Genomic DNA, 20,084 nt, shown 5'->3' on the forward strand with positions numbered 1-20,084 from the left:
TTCCATTGGCAACTCCGGGACGCGGAGAGAGGCGCGTTGGCAAAAGTCACAATATGGTCTGAGCTCAAATTGATGTATTTTAGGAGGTGTGCATGTGCTGGGAAATAAATCTAATTGTTTATGTTTTGCAGGCGGAAGTTGAGGAAATTCTCGAGAGGATCGAAGCCCATGCGAGTGTGAGTGGAACAATCGTCGCCAATGCAGAAGGTAACAACAAACAACACTGACTTAACAATAACAACCATAGACATGTTATAAGGGTACGCAGCATGGAGCGCTACTGCCTACTGGCGCTGACGAGACGCGGGGCCGCCATATTGGAGTGGTGATCCGCTCCACTCAGTGCAATTCATTTGGCAGGAGCAATTATCCATCCATCCATTTTCTACCGCGTATTCCCTTCGGAGTCGCGGGGGGCGCTGGAGCCTATCTCAGCTACAATCGGGCGGAAGGCGGCGTACACCCTGGACAAGTCGCCACCTCATCGCAGGGCCAACACAGATAGACAGACAACATTCACACTCACATTCACACACTAGGGCAAATTTAGTGTTGCAAATCAACCTATCCCCAGGTGTATGTCTTTGGAGGTGGGAGGAAGCCGGAGTACCCGGAGGGAACCCACGCAGTCACGGGGAGAACATGCAAACTCCACACAGAAAGATCCCGAGCCTGGGATTGAACTCACGACTACTCAGGACCTTCGTATTGTGAGGCAGACGCACTAACCCCTCTCCCACCGTGCTGCCCAGGAGCAATGAATCCAATCCAATCCACTTTATTTATATAGCACATTTAAACAACAAAATGTTTCCAAAGTGCTGCACAACAATATTAAACACAATTAAAAACAATATAAAATAAATATGATTAAAAACAATTTCAAAGGGTAAAACCAATTAAAACAGTAAATAGAAATCACAATTTTAAAAACACAGAGGACAACAGAGGACACACACAACTCACGTAGTGTTAAAAGCCAGAGAATAAAAGTGGGTCTTAAGACGAGACTTAAAACACTCCACTGTGGGAGCAGTTCGAACATGGAGGGGCAGAGTGTTCCAGAGCTTAGGGCCGACCACAGAGAAGGCCCTGTCTTCCCTGGTTTTAAGTCTGGTCTTGGGCACCACGAGCTGGAGCTGGCTCTCGGACCTCAGAGCGCGCGCAGGATTGTAAGTTTGGATGAGGTCCGAGATATACTGAGGTGCCAGTCCATGTAAAGCTTTAAAAACAAACAGCAAGGTTTTAAAATCAATTCTAAAATGAACAGGGAGCCAGTGCAAACTCTCAAGGATTGGGGTTATATGCTGGCGTCTCCTGGTCCCTGTTAAAAGTCGTGCTGCCGCATTCTGGACTAACTGCAACCGGGAGAGAGCTTTTTGGCTAATGCCAGCATAAAGTGCATTGCAGTAGTCCAGGCGACTTGAAATAAAAGCATGCACGACTTGTTCAAAAAGGTTAAAAGATAAAAACGGTTTTACCTTTGCTAAAAGACGAAGATGATAAAAACACGATTTTAAAACGCCATTGACTTGTTTGTCAGGTTTAAAATCGCTGTCTATAGTGACGCCAAGGCTGGTGACTTTGGGACGCACATCATTTTGCAATGGTCCCAAGTCAGTGAGGGCCGGACCAAACACTAAAATTTCCGTTTTTCCCTCATTCATTATTAAAAAATTCTGGGCTAACCAAGCCTTGACGTCGCATAGACAGTTGAGAAGGGGTGTCAGGGGGCCGTGGCCTTTTGAAATAGGCATATAAATTTGGCAGTCATCTGCATAAAAGTGATAAGACACTCCATGCCTCTTAAAAATCTCTCCAAGAGGGAGGAGATATAGAGCGAACAGGATGGGGTCTAGGATAGATCCCTGGGGGACACCACAGTAAAGCGGAGCAGAAGAAGAAGTGGCGTCCCCCAGCCTGACAGAGAAGGACCTTTCTGACAGGTAGGATCTGAACCACTCTAATGCAGTCCCCCTGACACCCACACAGTCTCTCAGGCGGTCTAAAATAATTGTGTGGTGGACTGTGTCAAAGGCAGCTGTAAGATCTAAAAGCACTAAAATGGCAGAGCTGCCAGAATCAGATATTAAAAGCAAATCATTAAAACCCTTTAAAAGTGCAGATTCAGTACTGTGCAAAGCTTTGTATCCAGACTGAAATGGATCTAAAGTGCTATTTTCATCTAAAAAAGGCCGTAGTTGCGCCAAAACACATTTCTCCAAAATTTTTGACACAAAAGGTAATTTAGAAATGGGCCGATAATTTGACAAACTTGTAGTATCAATTAACTCTCAGCGCATTTAATTTATCTTACCTCACTTAATACCACTTTTTTTTGTCATACTTGTAGCTATGATAAAGGACACATGTTTTATTATTCATAGTTTGCTTAACAGTAATAGAATATTCTTATATGCTATAAGTGACCAAACGTCCGAGATCAAAACTGTGAATATAATCCCAGAGAAGGGGGAAAAAAAACGGTCAGCTAGTTTTAAAAATTGAAGACATAATATGATTAGGTTATATATACATGCGTATATCCTACATAAACAATAGGGGTGTGGGAAAAAATTGATTCGAATTCGAATTCGAATCGCGATTCTCACGTTGTGCGATTCCGAATCGATTCTCATTTTTTTAAAATTGATTTTTTTTTTTTGTATTTATTATTTTTCCATTTTTTTTCATTTGTATTTTTTTTAAATTAATAAATCCAACAAAACAATACACAGCAATACCATAACAATATAATCCAATTCCAAAACCAAACCCGACCCAGCAACACTCAGAACTGCAATAAACAGAGCAATTGAGAGGACACACAAACAAGACAGAGAACAAACCAAAAGTAGTGAAACAAAAATGAATATTATCAACAACAGTATCAATATTAGTTACAATTTCAACATAGCAGTGATTAAAAATCCCTCATTGACATTATCATTAGACATTTATAAAAAAGAACAATAGTGTCACAGTGGCTTACACTTGCATCGCATCTCATAAGCTTGACAACCCACTGTGTCCAATATTTTCACAAAGATAAAATAAGTCATATTTTTGGTTCATTTAATAGTTAAAACAAATTTACATGATTGCAATCAGTTGATAAAACATTGTCCTTTACAATTATAAAAGCTTTTTACAAAAATCTACTACTCTGCTTGCATGTCAGCAGACTGGGGTAGATCCTGCTGAAATCCTATGTATTGAATGAGTAGAGAATCCTTTTAAATCGGGAAAATATTTTTGAATCGAGAATCGCGTTGAATCGGAAAAAATCGATTTTGAATCGAATCGTGACCCCAAGAATCGATATTGAATCGAATCGTGGGACACCCAAAGATTCGCAGCCCTAATAAACAATGTATGAATACATTAGATATATATATATATCTTATAGACTGTATCTCTGTTGCTGCAGCAGCACAGAGTTTATTCTGTTTTGACACTTTGTATTGATTTTTTGTATTACATTCTTCCCTTAAATGATACTGTTTTATATGTATTTTTTATGTATGTCGCTTTGGATAAAAGCGTCTGCCAAATACTTCAACATAAACATATATAAACACCTGAAAGTCTTTATATCAGCTAAAACCACCAATCTATTCCACTGGATTCAGAATAAAACCAAATTCTGTTTCAACCAACAATGTTAGTATTTGAATATTGTTACTTGAAATTAGACTAAATTTAGACTTGTTTAATACTGTATAGCCACTGTCCATCTGATTGTCTAGTTAGCTAACATATATTACCCCCCCCCCCCCCCCCCCCCCCCCCTACACAATCTGGACTGTGGTCCTAACTTTTACCCCTGTTGGCTTTTACAATCTTTATCTTCATCATTTATTTCAACTTTATGTTATTCAAGTATGACATTTTTAAATATAATTAATTTCATTGACAAGCAATTCTATTATGGTCATACTCTTGTTTGCTAGCGGCTACGATTTCAGTACTATTGATGATCTTTGCTCCTTCTCAACTCTGTGGTAATATTGTTTTCACAAAATACCACCAATAGAACGTTAATGTTAAATCTTGTGAAAAGCAATCCCCCGATTCTTACTTTCAACAGTCCGCTCATTTGAGCAGGAAAACGCTGAACACCAGCCGGCATCATCTTTGTTTTCTACCTGTCAACTGTCAGTTTAGCATCTTTGTTTTCTACCTGTCAACTGTCAGTTTAGCATCTTTGTTTTCTACCTGTCAACTGTCAGTTTAGCATCTTTGTTTTCTACCTGTCAACTGTCAGTTTAGCATCTTTGTTTTCTACCTGTCAACTGTCAGTTTAGCATCTTTGTTTTCTACCTGTCAACTGTCAGTTTAGCATCTTTGTTTTCTACCTGTCAACTGTCAGTTTAGCATCTTTGTTTTCTACCTGTCAACTGTCAGTTCAGCATCTTTGTTTTCTACCTGTCAACTGTCAGTTTTGGCTGCTCGCCGGCTCCTCCTCACCACTTCAAGATGGCGGCCCAATTTCTCGCGTCACAGCAGCCAATGCTGCGTCTACTTATAAGATGTCTATGATAACAACACCCAAAGACATACTTGCCAACCTTGAGACCTCCGATTTCGGGAGGTGGGGGGGTGGGGGCGTGGTCGGGGGTGGGGCGGGGCGTGGTTAAGAGGGGAGGAATATATTGACAGCTAGAATTCACCAAGTCAAGTATTTCATACATACATATATATATATATATATATATATATATATATATATATATATATATGGGCGTCACGGTGGCAGAGGGGTTAGTGCATCTGCCTCACAATACGAAGGTCCTGAGTAGTCTTGGGTTCAATCCCGGGCTCGGGATCTTTCTGTGTGGAGTTTGCATGTTCTCCCCGTGACTGCGTGGGTTCCCTCCGGGTACTCCGGCTTCCTCCCACCTCCAAAGACATGCACCTGGGGATAGGTTGATTGGCAACACTAAATTGGCCCTAGTGTGTGAATGTGAGTGTGAATGTTGTCTGTCTATCTGTGTTGGCCCTGCGATGAGGTGGTGACTTGTCCAGGGTGTACCCCGCCTTCCGCCCGATTGTAGCTGAGATAGGCTCCAGCGCCCCCCGCGACCCCAAAAAGGAATAAGCGGTAGAAAATGGATGGATGGAGGGATGGATGGCTTCTGAGAGTTTCAAAATGTAATGAATAAAATGCTAAAGTTGTTGATAAACAAGCAATTATTTTAATAATTAAATATGGTCATTTTAAATGAATTATTATGATAATTTAAAATCAATTATTTCAAATATGTTTATTTTAATGTATAATTCTATGGCTGGATGTAATAAGGAGTCAGGAAAAAATACAAATAAAAATACAATTAATTTTGATGTTTTAGCAAAATATAGTAAAAATGTATTTTTTTTATTTTTTTATTTTTTTTAATTAATAAATATATTTATTTTTAGGTAAGATAAACATAATAATACAATTTATCTCTAGTCTGGATGATTTAATTCTTGTCACCCTGTTGTCCTCCCGTCATGAAAAAAGGCTGTCCTCACTCAGGTTCGCATGGAGCTGGAGGGGGCGTGGCTTCCAGCTACGGCTGAAAATCGGGAGATTTTCGGGAGAATATTTGTCCCGGGAGGTTTTCGGGAGAGGCGCTGAATTTCGGGAGTCTCCCGGAAAGAGCAGCTGATAATATGGATAACTGTCAACTTTTTTTGTACAAAATGCTGCTTATTCATTATGTTGGATGTCGAGTACACAAAAATATTGAAACTCAATGATTTAGTGCAGTGATTCTCAAAATTTTTCACCAAGTACCACCTAGGAGAAATCTGATCAACATTAAAATGCTAGTATAGTAGGCCTAGGTATTTATTAAAAACAAGGCAGAGGTTTTATTTAACAAGTATGATTAATATTTGGGCTACTGTAAAATTACACACAGGTTGAACAGTAGCACTGTGTTTCAAGATGAGAAAATAAAACACTGTACTTAAATAATGAATCAAATCAAATTAATTACAAATAAAAGTTAAATAAACATTATGCTGAAATACATATCAAAATACAGTTGTTAAAGATTAAACGAAATGTTCTCAAAAGTACATAGCATAGTATAATATAATTTAATATAGTGAATAATATTTTTGAGAATCGCTGATTTAGGTAAATTATGCACCAATCAAACTAATAACCTGCTACCCAAGAGTACAACAATTCTTCTCAACAATGGAGGAGAAATATAACCTTAGAGAAAAATGTAATTTAAAACATTTGTATGCACGCACAACACTTAAAGCCTTTAGTATCCATCCATCCATCCATCCGTTTTCTACCGCTTGTCCCTTTCGGGGTCGCGGGTGGAATTAAATTATGCAATGGATTAAGCAAATAAGTCAAACAAACTACTAATTTGTCTCCAGTTTAAGAACAAGGAAGAAGAGTTCTGAAAAACATTTTTGAACCTCGTTGAAAATGAAGGCTAAGGTAACTATTTTTTTTTTTAAGAACTGTATCATTTATTAATTGTGGAGTTAAATCGTGCACAAATTGAGCACAGGAAGTGATTTAAATGTGGTATTAATTGCCATACTTGCCAACCTTGAGACCTCCAATTTCGGGGGGTGGGTGCAGGGGGCGTGGTTGGGGCGGGGGCGTGGTTAAGAGGGGAGGAGTATATTTACAGCTAGAATTCACCAAGTCAAGTATTTCATATATATATATATATATATATATATATATATATATATATATATATATATATATATATATATATATATATGTCTTAATAAGATTATCCAAAAAATAGTGCTCGATACCGTGGTAGAGCGCAATATATGTATATGTGGGAAAAAATCACAAGACTACTTCATCTCTACAGGCCTGTTTTCATGAGGGGTTCCCTCAATCATCAGGATCTCCCTCAATCATCAGGATCTCCTGATGATTGAGGGAACCCCTCATGAAACAGGCCTGTAGAGATGAAGTAGTCTTGTGATTTTTTCCCCACACATACATATATATATATATATACAGGTAAAAGCCAGTAAATTAGAATATTTTGAAAAACTTGATTTATTTCAGTAATTGCATTCAAAAGGTGTAACTTGTACATTATATTTATTCATTGCACACAGACTGATGCATTCAAATGTTTATTTCATTTAATTTTGATGATTTGAAGTGGCAACAAATGAAAATCCAAAATTCCGTGTGTCACAAAATTAGAATATTACTTAAGGCTAATACAAAAAAGGGATTTTTAGAAATGTTGGCCAACTGAAAAGTATGAAAATGAAAAATATGAGCATGTACAATACTCAATACTTGGTTGGAGCTCCTTTTGCCTCAATTACTGCGTTAATGCGGCGTGGCATGGAGTCGATGAGTTTCTGGCACTGCTCAGGTGTTATGAGAGCCCAGGTTGCTCTGATAGTGGCCTTCAACTCTTCTGCGTTTTTGGGTCTGGCATTCTGCATCTTCCTTTTCACAATACCCCACAGATTTTCTATGGGGCTAAGGTCAGGGGAGTTGGCGGGCCACTTTAGAACAGAAATACCATGGTCCGTAAACCAGGCACGGGTAGATTTTGCGCTGTGTGCAGGCGCCAAGTCCTGTTGGAACTTGAAATCTCCATCTCCATAGAGCAGGTCAGCAGCAGGAAGCATGAAGTGCTCTAAAACTTGCTGGTAGACGGCTGCGTTGACCCTGGATCTCAGGAAACAGAGTGGACCGACACCAGCAGATGACATGGCACCCCAAACCATCACTGATGGTGGAAACTTTACACTAGACTTCAGGCAACGTGGATCCTGTGCCTCTCCTGTCTTCCTCCAGACTCTGGGACCTCGATTTCCAAAGGAAATGCAAAATTTGCTTTCGTCAGAAAACATGACTTTGGACCACTCAGCAGCAGTCCAGCTCTTTTTTTCCTTAGCCCAAGTGAGACGCTTTTCGCGCTGTTTCTTGGTCAACAGTGGCTTGACACGAGGTATGCGGCAGTTGAAACCCATGTCTTTCAAGCGTCTCTTGGTGGTGGATCTTGAAGCACTGACTCCAGCAGCTGTCCACTCCTTCTGAATCTCCCCCACATTTTTGAATGTTTTTTTTTTCACAATCTTGACCAGGGCGCGGTGATCCCTATCGCTTGTACACTTTTTCTGACCACAGTTTTTCCTTCCCTTTGCCTCTCCATTAATGTGTTTGGACACAGAGCTCTGAGAACAGCCAGCCTCTTCAGCAATAACCTTTTGTGTCTTTCCCTCCTTGTGCAATGTGTCGATGGTTGCCTTTTGGACAGCTGTCAAATCTGAAGTCTTCCCCATGTTTGTGTAGGCTTCAGAACTGGACTGAGAGACCATTTAAAGCCCTTTGCAGGTGTTTTGAGTTAATCAGCTGATTAGTTTGTGGCACCAGGTGTCTTCAAAATTTAACCCTTACACAATATTCTAATTTTGTGACACACGGAATTTTGGATTTTCATTTGTTGCCACTTCAAATCATCAAAATTAAATGAAATAAACATTTGAATGCATCAGTCTGTGTGCAATGAATAAATATAATGTACAAGTTACACCTTTTGAATGCAATTACTGAAATAAATCAAGTTTTTCAAAATATTCTAATTCACTGGCTTTTACCTGTATATATATATATATATATATATATATATATATATATATATATATATATATATATATATATATATATATATCCCCGCGACCCCGAAGGGAATAAGCGGTAGTAAATGGATGGATGGATATATATATATATATATATATATATATATATATATATATATATATATATATATATATATATATATATATATATATATATATATATATATATATATATATATATATATATATATATATATATATATATATAAATAAAAGAAATACTTGAATTTCAGTGTTCATTTATTTACACATATACACACACATAACACTCATCTACTCATTGTTGAGTTAAGGGTTGAATTGTCCATCCTTGTTCTATTCTCTGTCACTATCTTTCTAACCATGCTGAACACCTTCTCTGATTATACATTGATGTGTGGCACCCACAAAAGTGCTTTCATCAAATGCACTAGATGGCAGTATTGTCCTGTTTAAGAGTGTCACAACATTGCTGTTTACGGCAGACGGACTGCTTTACTGTAGACGTTCTTTATATTGTGGGAAAGCGGACTCAGGTCCGCATGGAGCTGGAGGGGGCGTGGCCTCCAGCTCCGCCTGAATTTTGGGAGATTTTCGGGAGAAAATTTGTCCCGGGAGGTTTTCGGGAGAGGCGCTGAATTACGGGAGTCTCCCGGAAAATCCGGGAGGGTTGGCAAGTATGTTAATTGCTATGAAATGGAAAAAAACTCCTTTTTCAGACATGTTGTAAAGAGAAACTGGAAATTGTGATGACTCATGTCGTAACTGTGAGCACGTTCGAAATAAACTTGAACCATATGCGGACCATAATGATAACGTGAATCCAATTTTTGTTGCACAGGTATTCCAGTCCGCACAACGTTTGAGAACTCCAAAGCGGCAAAGTATGCGGGACACCTTCGCCACCTGACCGTGTTGGCCAGAAGCACGGTGCGAGACATTGACCCTCAGAATGATCTCACTGTCCTCCGCATTGGCACCAAGAACCAAGAGATCATGATTGCACCGGGTAATTGTAAAAAAAGACACTTTCACACAGTAGGAAGGGGATTTATACGACCCTATTCGTCACGGTTTACCTGACACATGAAACGTGACGAATTGGGTTGCACTATCCACGTTAGCCACCAGATGGCAAAGCACTGAATATCTTAAAATGTGTTTTGCGGCAATTCCAACTCTGATCACAGTGTCAGTTGCTACGTACAATGGCGCTTTTTATCATTTTCAGCAGACTGCATTGCACGAGATCCACCAAGGACCATTTGAATCCCTTCCCTACTGTACATGTTCAATGTACGCAAAGGTGTCTGAAGAAAACATCAACAACATTTAATCAACGTCGGGTTCTGACGTAGATTTGACCGTTGAAATGTGGTCATTTTCCAACCAACAACGTGGATCCAACGTCGGACATCGACGTTGTCTCAATTTACAAACACAACTAGTTTTGCAACGTTGTTCCAAAGTCAGATTTAAAGGACACGCACGTATAATCAACGTTACGTCAATGTCTCGCACCTGAGAGCGATTCAGAATATATTTTGAAACAAATACCGCAATATTTGTCACTAAAAATACAAACTCAAGTGATTATGATATTGCATTATTATTGAAAGTGTTCAACAAGCCATATTTTTTTGTAATAAAACACCCTTTTTGGCCTCAAATGTTAAATATCCCGACAACTTTTAGTTTTACACTTATTGTTCAATACATTGTCTATTCGACTCTTAATAAATGTACTTGTTGTACATTTTACTGTAGATCTGAATTGTTTGTCATGCATGTACATGGGCTTTCTGCTCCGCCGCTCCCAGTCTGTGGAACGCTTTCCCTGACCACCTGAGGGCACCACAGACTGTGGATGCTTTTAAAAAAAGACTTAAAAACCCTTCTTTTTTTAAAAAGTTTTTTTTTTTTTTAGACAAATGCATACTAGGTCTATCTATATTTTTACATTTGTGTTATATCCAGAGGTGGGTAGAGTAGCCAGAAATTGTACTCAAGGAAAAGTACTGTTACTTTAGAGATTTATTACTCAAGTAAAAGTAAGGAGTCGTCACCCAAATATTTACTTGAGTAAAAGTAAAAAGTATGTTGTGAAAAAACTACTCAAGTACTGAGTAACTGATGAGTAACCTGTTCATTTAATGATGGCGGCAACAAATAATGCACAAAAACATAAAAATAGCAATGAGCAAATTCAGAGCCAGGAATATCTCTTAAGCAACTAAAACAATAATATATTAAATAATAATACATTAAAATAAAAAAAAATTAAGGCAAATTGAGCCACAATAACTTAACAGCACCATAGGCTCAGTGTAGGCAGGCGGTGAGGTTGATGGCTGGTGAGGCACTGACTTCATCACAGTCAGATTTACAAACATATGAACCCTAAAGAGTATCTTATTCACCATTTGATTGGCAGCAGTTAACGGGTTATGTTTAAAAGCTCATACCAGCATTCTTCCCTGCTTGGCACTCAGCATCAAGGGTTGGAATTGGGGGTTAAATCACCAAAAATGATTCCCGGGCGCGGCGCCGCTGCTGCCCACTGCTCCCCTCACCTCCCAGGGGGTGATCAAGGGGATGGGTCAAATGCAGAGGACAAATTTCACCACACCTAGTGTGTGTGTGACAATCATTGCTACTTTAACTTAACTTTAACTTTACACATACAAACTGTAGCACACAAAAAAGCACATTTAATAAAAAAAAAACGTTATTTTGGTCTTACCTTTACTTATAAATGAAGTCCATGCGCCGCTGTTGTGCCGGATTAATGCACCCCCTTACGGGAGTGTTATATCAACTAGAGCCCTCACTTAAACTCTCCACGTGCAAGATTGAATCTACTTAAAAAAGTGTAACCGAGGGTTTATAAATGTCGCCTATACTGTATGAAACTACAAAATAACAAACACGGAGGCTCCAGTTTACACGAGGACCACTTTATTTACCTTCTTTCAAAAACCTCCGCTCCACTCCAACGTGTCATCACTTCCGCTCTTAGCGCCTTCAAAATAAGAGCTCAAGGCATATACTGTATAACAGCGCATAACAGGAACTTAACATCACAAAGAGGAAAGCCCCAAAAAAATAGGTTACAAAAGTTATTCAATAAGAAGCCAAAAAGTGCAAAAACAATAATGTTCGTGTTGGAGGAGTTGTGAATTAGGTACGCCTGCAGTCTGCAGGTGTACCTAATGTTGTGGCCCTGCAGTCATTCACAACTCCTCCAACACGAACATTATTGTTTTTGCACTTTTTGGCTTCTTATGAAATAACTTTTTTAAATAGATTCAATCTTGCACGTGGCAAGTTTAAGTGTGGGCTTTGGAGGCGGGATTACTGCGAGCCTCAGCCAGTGCGTCTTTTGCAGCCGTTTTATGATCGCTCAGCACAAGAAATACGTTACACACATACAGTTGTTGACAAAATACACTGTACATTATATACCTCAGCTAACTAAACTATGGAAATGTATAATATAGTTCATATAGCAATACGGTCTCACTGCACAGCCGGCCAGCAGTTAGCCGAGTCATTGCGCAATCCATGTTGAGGCACTGAGTGACGTGCCTCAACTGGCTGCTGATCACCGCTCCGTCTCTTCTCAGTATTTGAACGGCAAATGTGAAAATTCAGCGATTTTAAATAAAAATAATCTAAAACTGGTGAAGTTAAATGGAAAATAACTTTATAGTATAATCACTGGATACATATAACAATTTAATAAAAATGTTTTCTTTTTACATTTTTTTTCTTTCCATGATGGCAGGCGAGGCCCCGCCTCACCTGCCTCTAGTGACTGCACAACATTGGTAGGCAGAGATTACAAAGGAAAATAACAAGTTAGCCTTTACGCAAACCATAAACTGATAGGTGTGGACTGCACCTGGGAACACACTGATTGGTGTTTCTATGCATGTGTGTGTGTGTGTGTGTGTGTGTGTGTGTGTGTGTGTGTGTGTCTATGAGGCTGCAGTACGTTAATAAATGTCCCCACACGATGTACATTTGACAGTGATTCATAGCAGGGAAGCTAACATCAGCCTACGGTGACAGCCAAAATATCTACTAACGTTACTTACCGCCATGTGCTTCCTCAAATTTGACGTTGAGTTCGTGTAAGCTTAAGCTTGTGGTTTGCCGCTGAAACTTTATGTGCAGTTAATCATGTGACCGCCTGGCTCTGTTTGATTGGTGAAACGGAGTCAAACGTCACCAGTGACTGCATTTGATTGGTGAAACGCAGGCATGCGATAGATCCTACTTTAAAGGTCTGTCTGACAAACCAAAACAAAAAAAGCGTGCATTAACAAATCGATACAAATCAGTCGCGAGTAGCGAGCTGAATGTAGATAAATGGAGCGGAGTAAAAGTAGCGTTTCTTCTCTATAAATATACTCAAGTAAAAGTAAAAGTATGCTGCATTAAAACTACTCTTAGAAGTACAATTTATCCCAAAAGTTACTCAAGTAGATGTAACGGAGTAAATGTAGTACATACTTGCCAACCTTGAAACCTCCGATTTCGGGAGGTGGGACGGGGGTGGGCGTGGTCGAGGTGGGACGGGGGCGTGGTTGGGGGCGTGGCCAAAAGGGGAGGAGTATATTTACAGCTAGAATTCACTAAATCAAGTATTTCATAGATTATATATATATATATATATATATATATATATATATATATATATAAGAAATACTTGACGTTCAGTGAATTCTAGCTATATATATATATATATATATATATATAAATACTTGAATTTCAGTGTTCATTTATTTACACATATACACACACATAACACTCATCTACTCATTGTTGAGTTAAGGGTTGAATTGTCCATCCTTGTTCTTGTGATTTAGGGCTATATAAATAAACATTGATTGATTGATTGATTGATTCTCTGACACTATTTTTCGAGCCATGCTGAACACCTCTGATGATGCATTCTGTGTGGCACGCACAAAAGGGCTTTCATCAAATGCACTAGATGGCAGTATTGTCCTGTTTAAGAGTGTCACAACATTGCTGTTTACGGCAGACGAACTGCTTTACGGTATACAGAAACGTGACTGCTGTTGTTGTGTGTTGTTGCCGCGCTGGGAGGACGTTAATGAAACTGCCTAACAATAAACCCACATAAGAAACCAAGAACTCGCCCTCCATCATTCTACAGTTATAACGTTATTGGGCAGGTATGTTGTTTATGTTGTGGGTTAGCGGACTCGGGTCCTTGAGGACCTGAGTCCTCATGGACCTGAATTTCGGAAGATTTTCGGGAGAAAATTTGTCCCGGGAGGTTTTCGGGAGAGGCGCTGAATTTCGGGAGTCTCCCGGAAAATCCGGGAGGGTTGGCAAGTATGATGTAGCGCGTTACTACCCACCTCTGGTTATATCTGATCAGTTTTGGGCCAATAAAAAACAAGCTACCGGCCGAAAATGGCCCGTTAGGCTGCACTTTGGTCACCCTTTCCTTCTAGTAACTAATAACGTTGACATTGTTCTACCATGTTGTCTGTGTCCACAGAGAGTGACTCCCTTGTGATCGTCCTTCAGAGATGCGAGACATAAGAGTGATATAATACCAGCAACATCTACTTCATTGGTGTGTTTGATTCCTGCATGACAATAAGAGCATCCATATATCACGGTCAACACTTCAATGTCAAATATAAAGTCTTTACTACTTTACTACTACTCTACTTTACTCCTGTATATATGGTTTATTGTGTCTTTTTAATGTGAAACAAATATGACCCGTGGTGGTGATATTTATGATCGTTTTATTAACAGTGGATGTGCATTAATATAAGATAAAAGTTATTGTATCTCTAGAACAGGGGTGGGCAATTCATTTTTACCCATACTTGCCAACATTGAGACCTCCAATTTCGGGAGGTGGGGGATGGGGGGGGGGGGGGGGGGGGGGGGCGGGGGGCGTGGTTGGGGCGGGGGCGTGGTTAAGAGGGGAGGAGTATATTTACAGCTAGAATTCACCAAGTCAAGTATTTCATATATATATATGTATATATATATCCCCGCAACCCCGAAGGGAATACGCGGTAGTAAATGGATGGATGGATATATATATATATATATATATATATATATATATATATATATATATATATATATATATATATATATATATATATATAAGAAATAATTGACTTTCAGTGAATTCTAGCTATATATATATATATGTGTATATATATATATATATATATATATATATATATATATATATATATATACACAGTATATTAGAGATGCGCGGATAGGCAATTATTTCATCCGCAACCGCATCAGAAAGTCGTCAACCATCCGCCATCCACCCGATGTAACATTTGATCAGAACCGCACCCGCCCGCCATCCGCCCGCACCCGCCCGTTGTTATATATCTAATATAGACGATGCAAGGCATTAGTGAGGTTATAAAGCTTTTGCCTGTTAAAGAAAGGAGACTGATCCAATACAGCACAGACATTCGCGTGCCACGCTGTCACGACCCAGACGCACACCAGTGCGCAATCATATGGGAGCCGCGCTGAGCGCACCTCCAAGCGCGTCTCGCTGCCGGCGACGGCCGGGTATGGGCCCGACGCTCCAGCGCCATCCATTTTCAGGGCTAGTTGATTCGGCAGGTGGGTTGTTACACACTCCTTAGCGGGTTCCGACGTCCATGGCCACCGTCCTGCTGTCTATATCAACCAGGGTGAGCCCCACCCCTTTCGTGAGCGCACTGCGCGCGGAGTGACCCCTGTTACGCGCCCCCGGCAACAGGGGTGGCGGGCAGGTAAGCTGCGCGGGCGGATCGCACGGAGTGACCCCTGTTACGAGCCCCCGGCCACGGGGGTGGCGGGCAGGTAAGCTGCTTACCTGCTGCGCGTGACGCCGGCCGCGGCGAAGGCGGACGAGGCGAGGTGTCGGTGCGGTGGGCGCGGTGGTGACCCTGGACGTGCGTCGGGCCCTTCTCGCGGATCGCCTCAGCTACGGCTCCCGGTGGGGCCCTCTCGGGGGAAGGGGCCTCGGTCCCGGACCCCGGCGAGGCGTCGGGGGCCTTCTCCGCTCCGTAAAAGTGTCCATCTCTTTTTTTTTTTTCTTCTGTTGTGGCATATGCAGCAGGTGCCTGCTCGTTTTTCGTATGTGGGTAACAACATTTAACTATGTATATATATTTCCAAATTGGTTTAACTGCCACCCGCCTGAATCTATTTAAAATCTATTTTTTTTTTTTTTCAACCGCCCGACCCGACCCGACCCGCGGATAAAATCTAATTTTTTTAAATTTCATCCGCCTGATCCGCGGATAATCCGCGGACTCCGCGGTTGTGCCCGCAAACCGCGCATCTCTAATATATATATATATATATATATATATATATATATATATATATATATATATATATATATATATATATATATATATATATATATATATATATATATATATACATATATATATATATATATATAAATATAAATAAAAGAAATACTTGAATTTCAGTGTTCATTTATCTACACATATACACACACACATAACACTCATCTACTCATTGTTGAGTTAAGGTTTGAATTGTCCATCCTTGTTCTATTCTCTGTCACTATCTTTCTAACCATGCTAAACACCCTCTCTGATGATGCATTGCTGTGTGGCACGCACAAAAGTGCTTTCATCAAATGCACTAGATGGCAGTATTGTCCTGTTTAAGAGTGTCACAACATTGCTGTTTAGACGGACTGCTTTACTGTAGACGTTCTTTATATTGTGGGAAAGCGGACTCAGGTCCGCATGGAGCTGGAGGGGGCGTGGCCTCCAGCTCCGCTTGAATTTCGGGAGATTTTTGGGAGAAAATTTGTCCCGGGAGGTTTTCGGGAGAGGCGCTGAATTTCGGGAGTCTCCCGGAAAATCCGGGAGGGTTGGCAAGTATGTTTTTACCGGGGGCCGCATGAGCAACCTGAGCACTGCCGGAGGGCCACACCGACAATATTTCAATTAAATTTTGCTCAAATTATTTTTCATATACCGTAAGATAAATAGTAATAATAATAATAATAATTTCATTTAACCTAACTTAACTTTATACAAAAGCAGATTGCTTTTGATGGTTTTATTTTTAACACTGTCTTACACAACCCTTTCTTATGTATAATACAATGCAAAAATGTCAATTTCTGTCACTTTATCCTGCAAAGTCCAACATTTTTCCCCGTCAGATTTGGACAACCACCTGTTGTCACACCTGCCAGCTTGTCCCGTTTCAGTCCTAACATGTCCAAACACGCATTTACCTATGTGAACAAGTCATTACCTGTGGTTGTCTCTTTAATTGACTGCATGGCTGCCAGCTCCTCCGTGATTTGAAAGTCTGCAGTTATCCCACGTAAGAAGATGAGCAGCTGGGCGGTGTCACATACATCGCAGCTCTCATCCAAAGCCAGCGAAAAACAGTCAAAGTCGCCCGTTCTGTTCTTCAGCTGAAGCTCCAAGTTTCCAGCGATGGTCTCAACCCGCCTCGTTACAGTGCGTCGGGAGAGTGACACGTTCTCAAATAAGCACTCCTTAATAAACTCTCCGTCAGAAAACGCCTTATTTTTTTTGGCGATTTTGTGAGAAATTATGAAACTTGTCCTGACGGCTGCATCTCTGAGGGTGTGAAATTTGGCAAAAAGTCCTTGTTGGGTTTGCAGTTTTACCATCAACGCATCAGCCTCCCATGCGCGCGCTTCATCAGACAGATTCCGGTATTTTTCCTCGTGCTTCGTCGTGTAGTGGCGATTCAAATTCTATTCTTCAAACACAGCGACCTGTGTACCACAATTTAAGCATACGGCTTTACCTTTAATTTCTGTAAAGAAATACTTGGCAGTCCATTTCTTGTTGAAAACACGCCATTCGTCATCAACTTTTCTCCTTTTAGCGTCTTGGGGGTAACCGTGCATCACTTGTCGCCATACTTGCCAACCTTGAGACCTCCGATTTCGGGAGGTGGGGGGTGGGGGCGTGGTTGGGGGTGGAGCGTGGTTGGGGGCGTGGTTAAGAGGGGAGGAGTATATTGACAGCTAGAATTCACCATGTCAAGTATTTCATACATATATATATATATATATATATATACTGTTTATTATTTACCGTCCAGACCTGTCATCCCTCAACAAGCGCAGCGAAATTGTAACAGCATGCCGCCATAGACGGAAACACCTCCTAGGTAACACATGAGCCAATCACCACGCCCCTAGGCCAGCCTGTACCCACCCACTCTGTGCCCTATATAAACCATGGTATGCGAATGCTCCCATTAAAATCTCCTGACGATTGAGGGTACCCCCCCTCATGAAATAGGCCTGTAGAGATGAAATAGTCTTGTGATTTTTTCCCACACATACATATATATATATATATATATATATATATATATATATGTATATATATATATATATATATATATAGAGATATCTACATCCTGAAAATATGCAAACAAAACTTTGTTTAGATAATTGATACTTCAAACTTGCATAAATAAATATTAAGGAATATAACATAACTTGGCTTCTGAGAGTTTCAAAATGTAATGAATAAAATGCTAAAGTTGTTGATAAACAAGCAATTATTTTAATATTTAAATATGGTCATTTTAAATGAATTATTATGATAATTTAGAATCAATTATTTCCAATATGTTTATTTTAATGTATAATTCTATGGCTGGATGTAATAAGGAGTCAGGAAAAAATACAAATACAAATACAATTAATTTTGATGTTTTTAGCAAAATATAGTAAACATGTATTTATTTTTATTTTTTATTTTTTATTAATAAATATATTTATTTTTAGGTAAGATAAACATAATAATACAATTTATTTCTAGTCTGGATGATTTAGTTCTTGTCACCCTGTTGTCCTCCCGTCATGAAAAAAAAGGCTGTCCTCACTCAGGTCCGCATGGAGCTGGAGGGGGCGTGGCTTCCAGCTCCGGCTGAAAATCGGGAGATTTTCGGGAGAATATTTGTCCCGGGAGGTTTTCGGGAGAGGCGCTGAATTTCGGGAGTCTCCCGGAAAATTCGGGAGGGTTGGCAAGTATGCTTGTCGCTGTGCACCTTCACTCACAGGTTACACACGGACCTACGCCCATAAATAACACTTTTCAAAATAAAAGCAGCACAGTTGTATTGCACGCACGACATAGATGTTTTTAAAAATGTATTTTGTAATTTGTGATTGCCGCTGTTCACATTCACTCACAATCGCGCACGAGCATTGTCCACACGGAAGTAATACAAATAACGCTTTTCAAAACAAAAGCAGCACTGTTGTATTGCACACTCGACATAGATACTTTTTTAAATGTATTTTGTCATTTATGATTGACCTCACGCGGGCCGGACAGGGACGCACAAAGAGCCGGATGTGGCCCGCAGGCCGTAGAATGCCCAGGTCTGCTCTAGAATGTGGTCCTAACGCTCCAAAATAAAAGTATGTTTTCGTCAATATAGGACTCAAATACTGGACTAGATATTTAACTCTGACAATCTGGTGTTTGACGCAATGCTAAGAGGAGTACGTAAAACAGTTTTACTATTTAATGATGATCTGGATAACTATTTTACGTTTGTAATGTATTTTGAAAGGTATACACCCCGGAAGTTGTGTAACCTATTTTTATGGACTTGCCTCTTTGTGATGTTAAATTCCTGTTATTATAACAGTATATGCCTTGAGCTCTTATTTTCAAAACTCCGCTCCACCACAACGTGTCACCACTTCCGCTCTTAGCGCCTTCAAAATAAGAGCTCAAGGCATATACTGTATAACAGCTTATAACAGGAATTTAACAACACCGGAAGTACACTACATACGCTAAACACAACAAGCCAACAGTAAAAATCACAAATATCTCCTTATAAAGTCAGAAAAATAGACAACTCGCTTACGAAATGTGTAAAACGCGTAATATAACGTGTCAAAATAAAAGTATTTTTCATCAATATAGGACTCAAATACTGTACTAGATATTTAACTGTGACAATCTTGTGTTTGACACAATGCTAAGAAGAGTACGTAAAATAGTTTTACTATTTAATAATAATCTGGCTAACCATATTACATTTGTAATGTATTTTGAAATGTATACACCCCGGAAGTAGCAACACCGGAAGTACACTACATACGCTAAACCCGACAAGCTAACACTAAAAATCACAAATATCTCCTTATAACGTCGGAAAAATAGACGCGCAGTATAACGTGTCAAAATAAAAGTATGTTTTCGTCAATATAGGACTCAAATACTGGACTAGATATTTAACTGTGACAATCTTGTGTTTGACGCAATGCTACGAAGAGTACGTAAAACGGTTTTACTATTTAATGATGATCTGGATAACTATTTTACATTTATAATGTATTTTGAAAGGTATACACCCCGGAAGTAGCAACACCG

At 39.8% G+C, this 20,084-nt stretch overlaps 1 protein-coding gene across 1 annotated transcript; it reads left to right on the forward strand.

Annotated features, from left to right (window-relative positions):
• The first annotated feature begins 1 nt into the window (after position 1).
• On the forward strand, positions 2-14,331 carry LOC133611969 (dynein light chain roadblock-type 2-like). Its single transcript, XM_061969174.1, has 4 exons — positions 2-56; positions 132-207; positions 9,470-9,637; positions 14,168-14,331. The coding sequence occupies exons 1-4, from the start codon at positions 54-56 to the stop codon at positions 14,209-14,211; spliced, it is 291 nt and encodes a 96-aa protein (XP_061825158.1). The 5' UTR covers positions 2-53; the 3' UTR covers positions 14,212-14,331.
• The last annotated feature ends 5,753 nt before the right edge of the window (positions 14,332-20,084 follow it).

The sequence above is a fragment of the Nerophis lumbriciformis genome, linkage group LG08 (genome assembly GCF_033978685.3).
Source record: "Nerophis lumbriciformis linkage group LG08, RoL_Nlum_v2.1, whole genome shotgun sequence".
Classification (NCBI taxonomy): Eukaryota; Metazoa; Chordata; class Actinopteri; order Syngnathiformes; family Syngnathidae; genus Nerophis; species Nerophis lumbriciformis.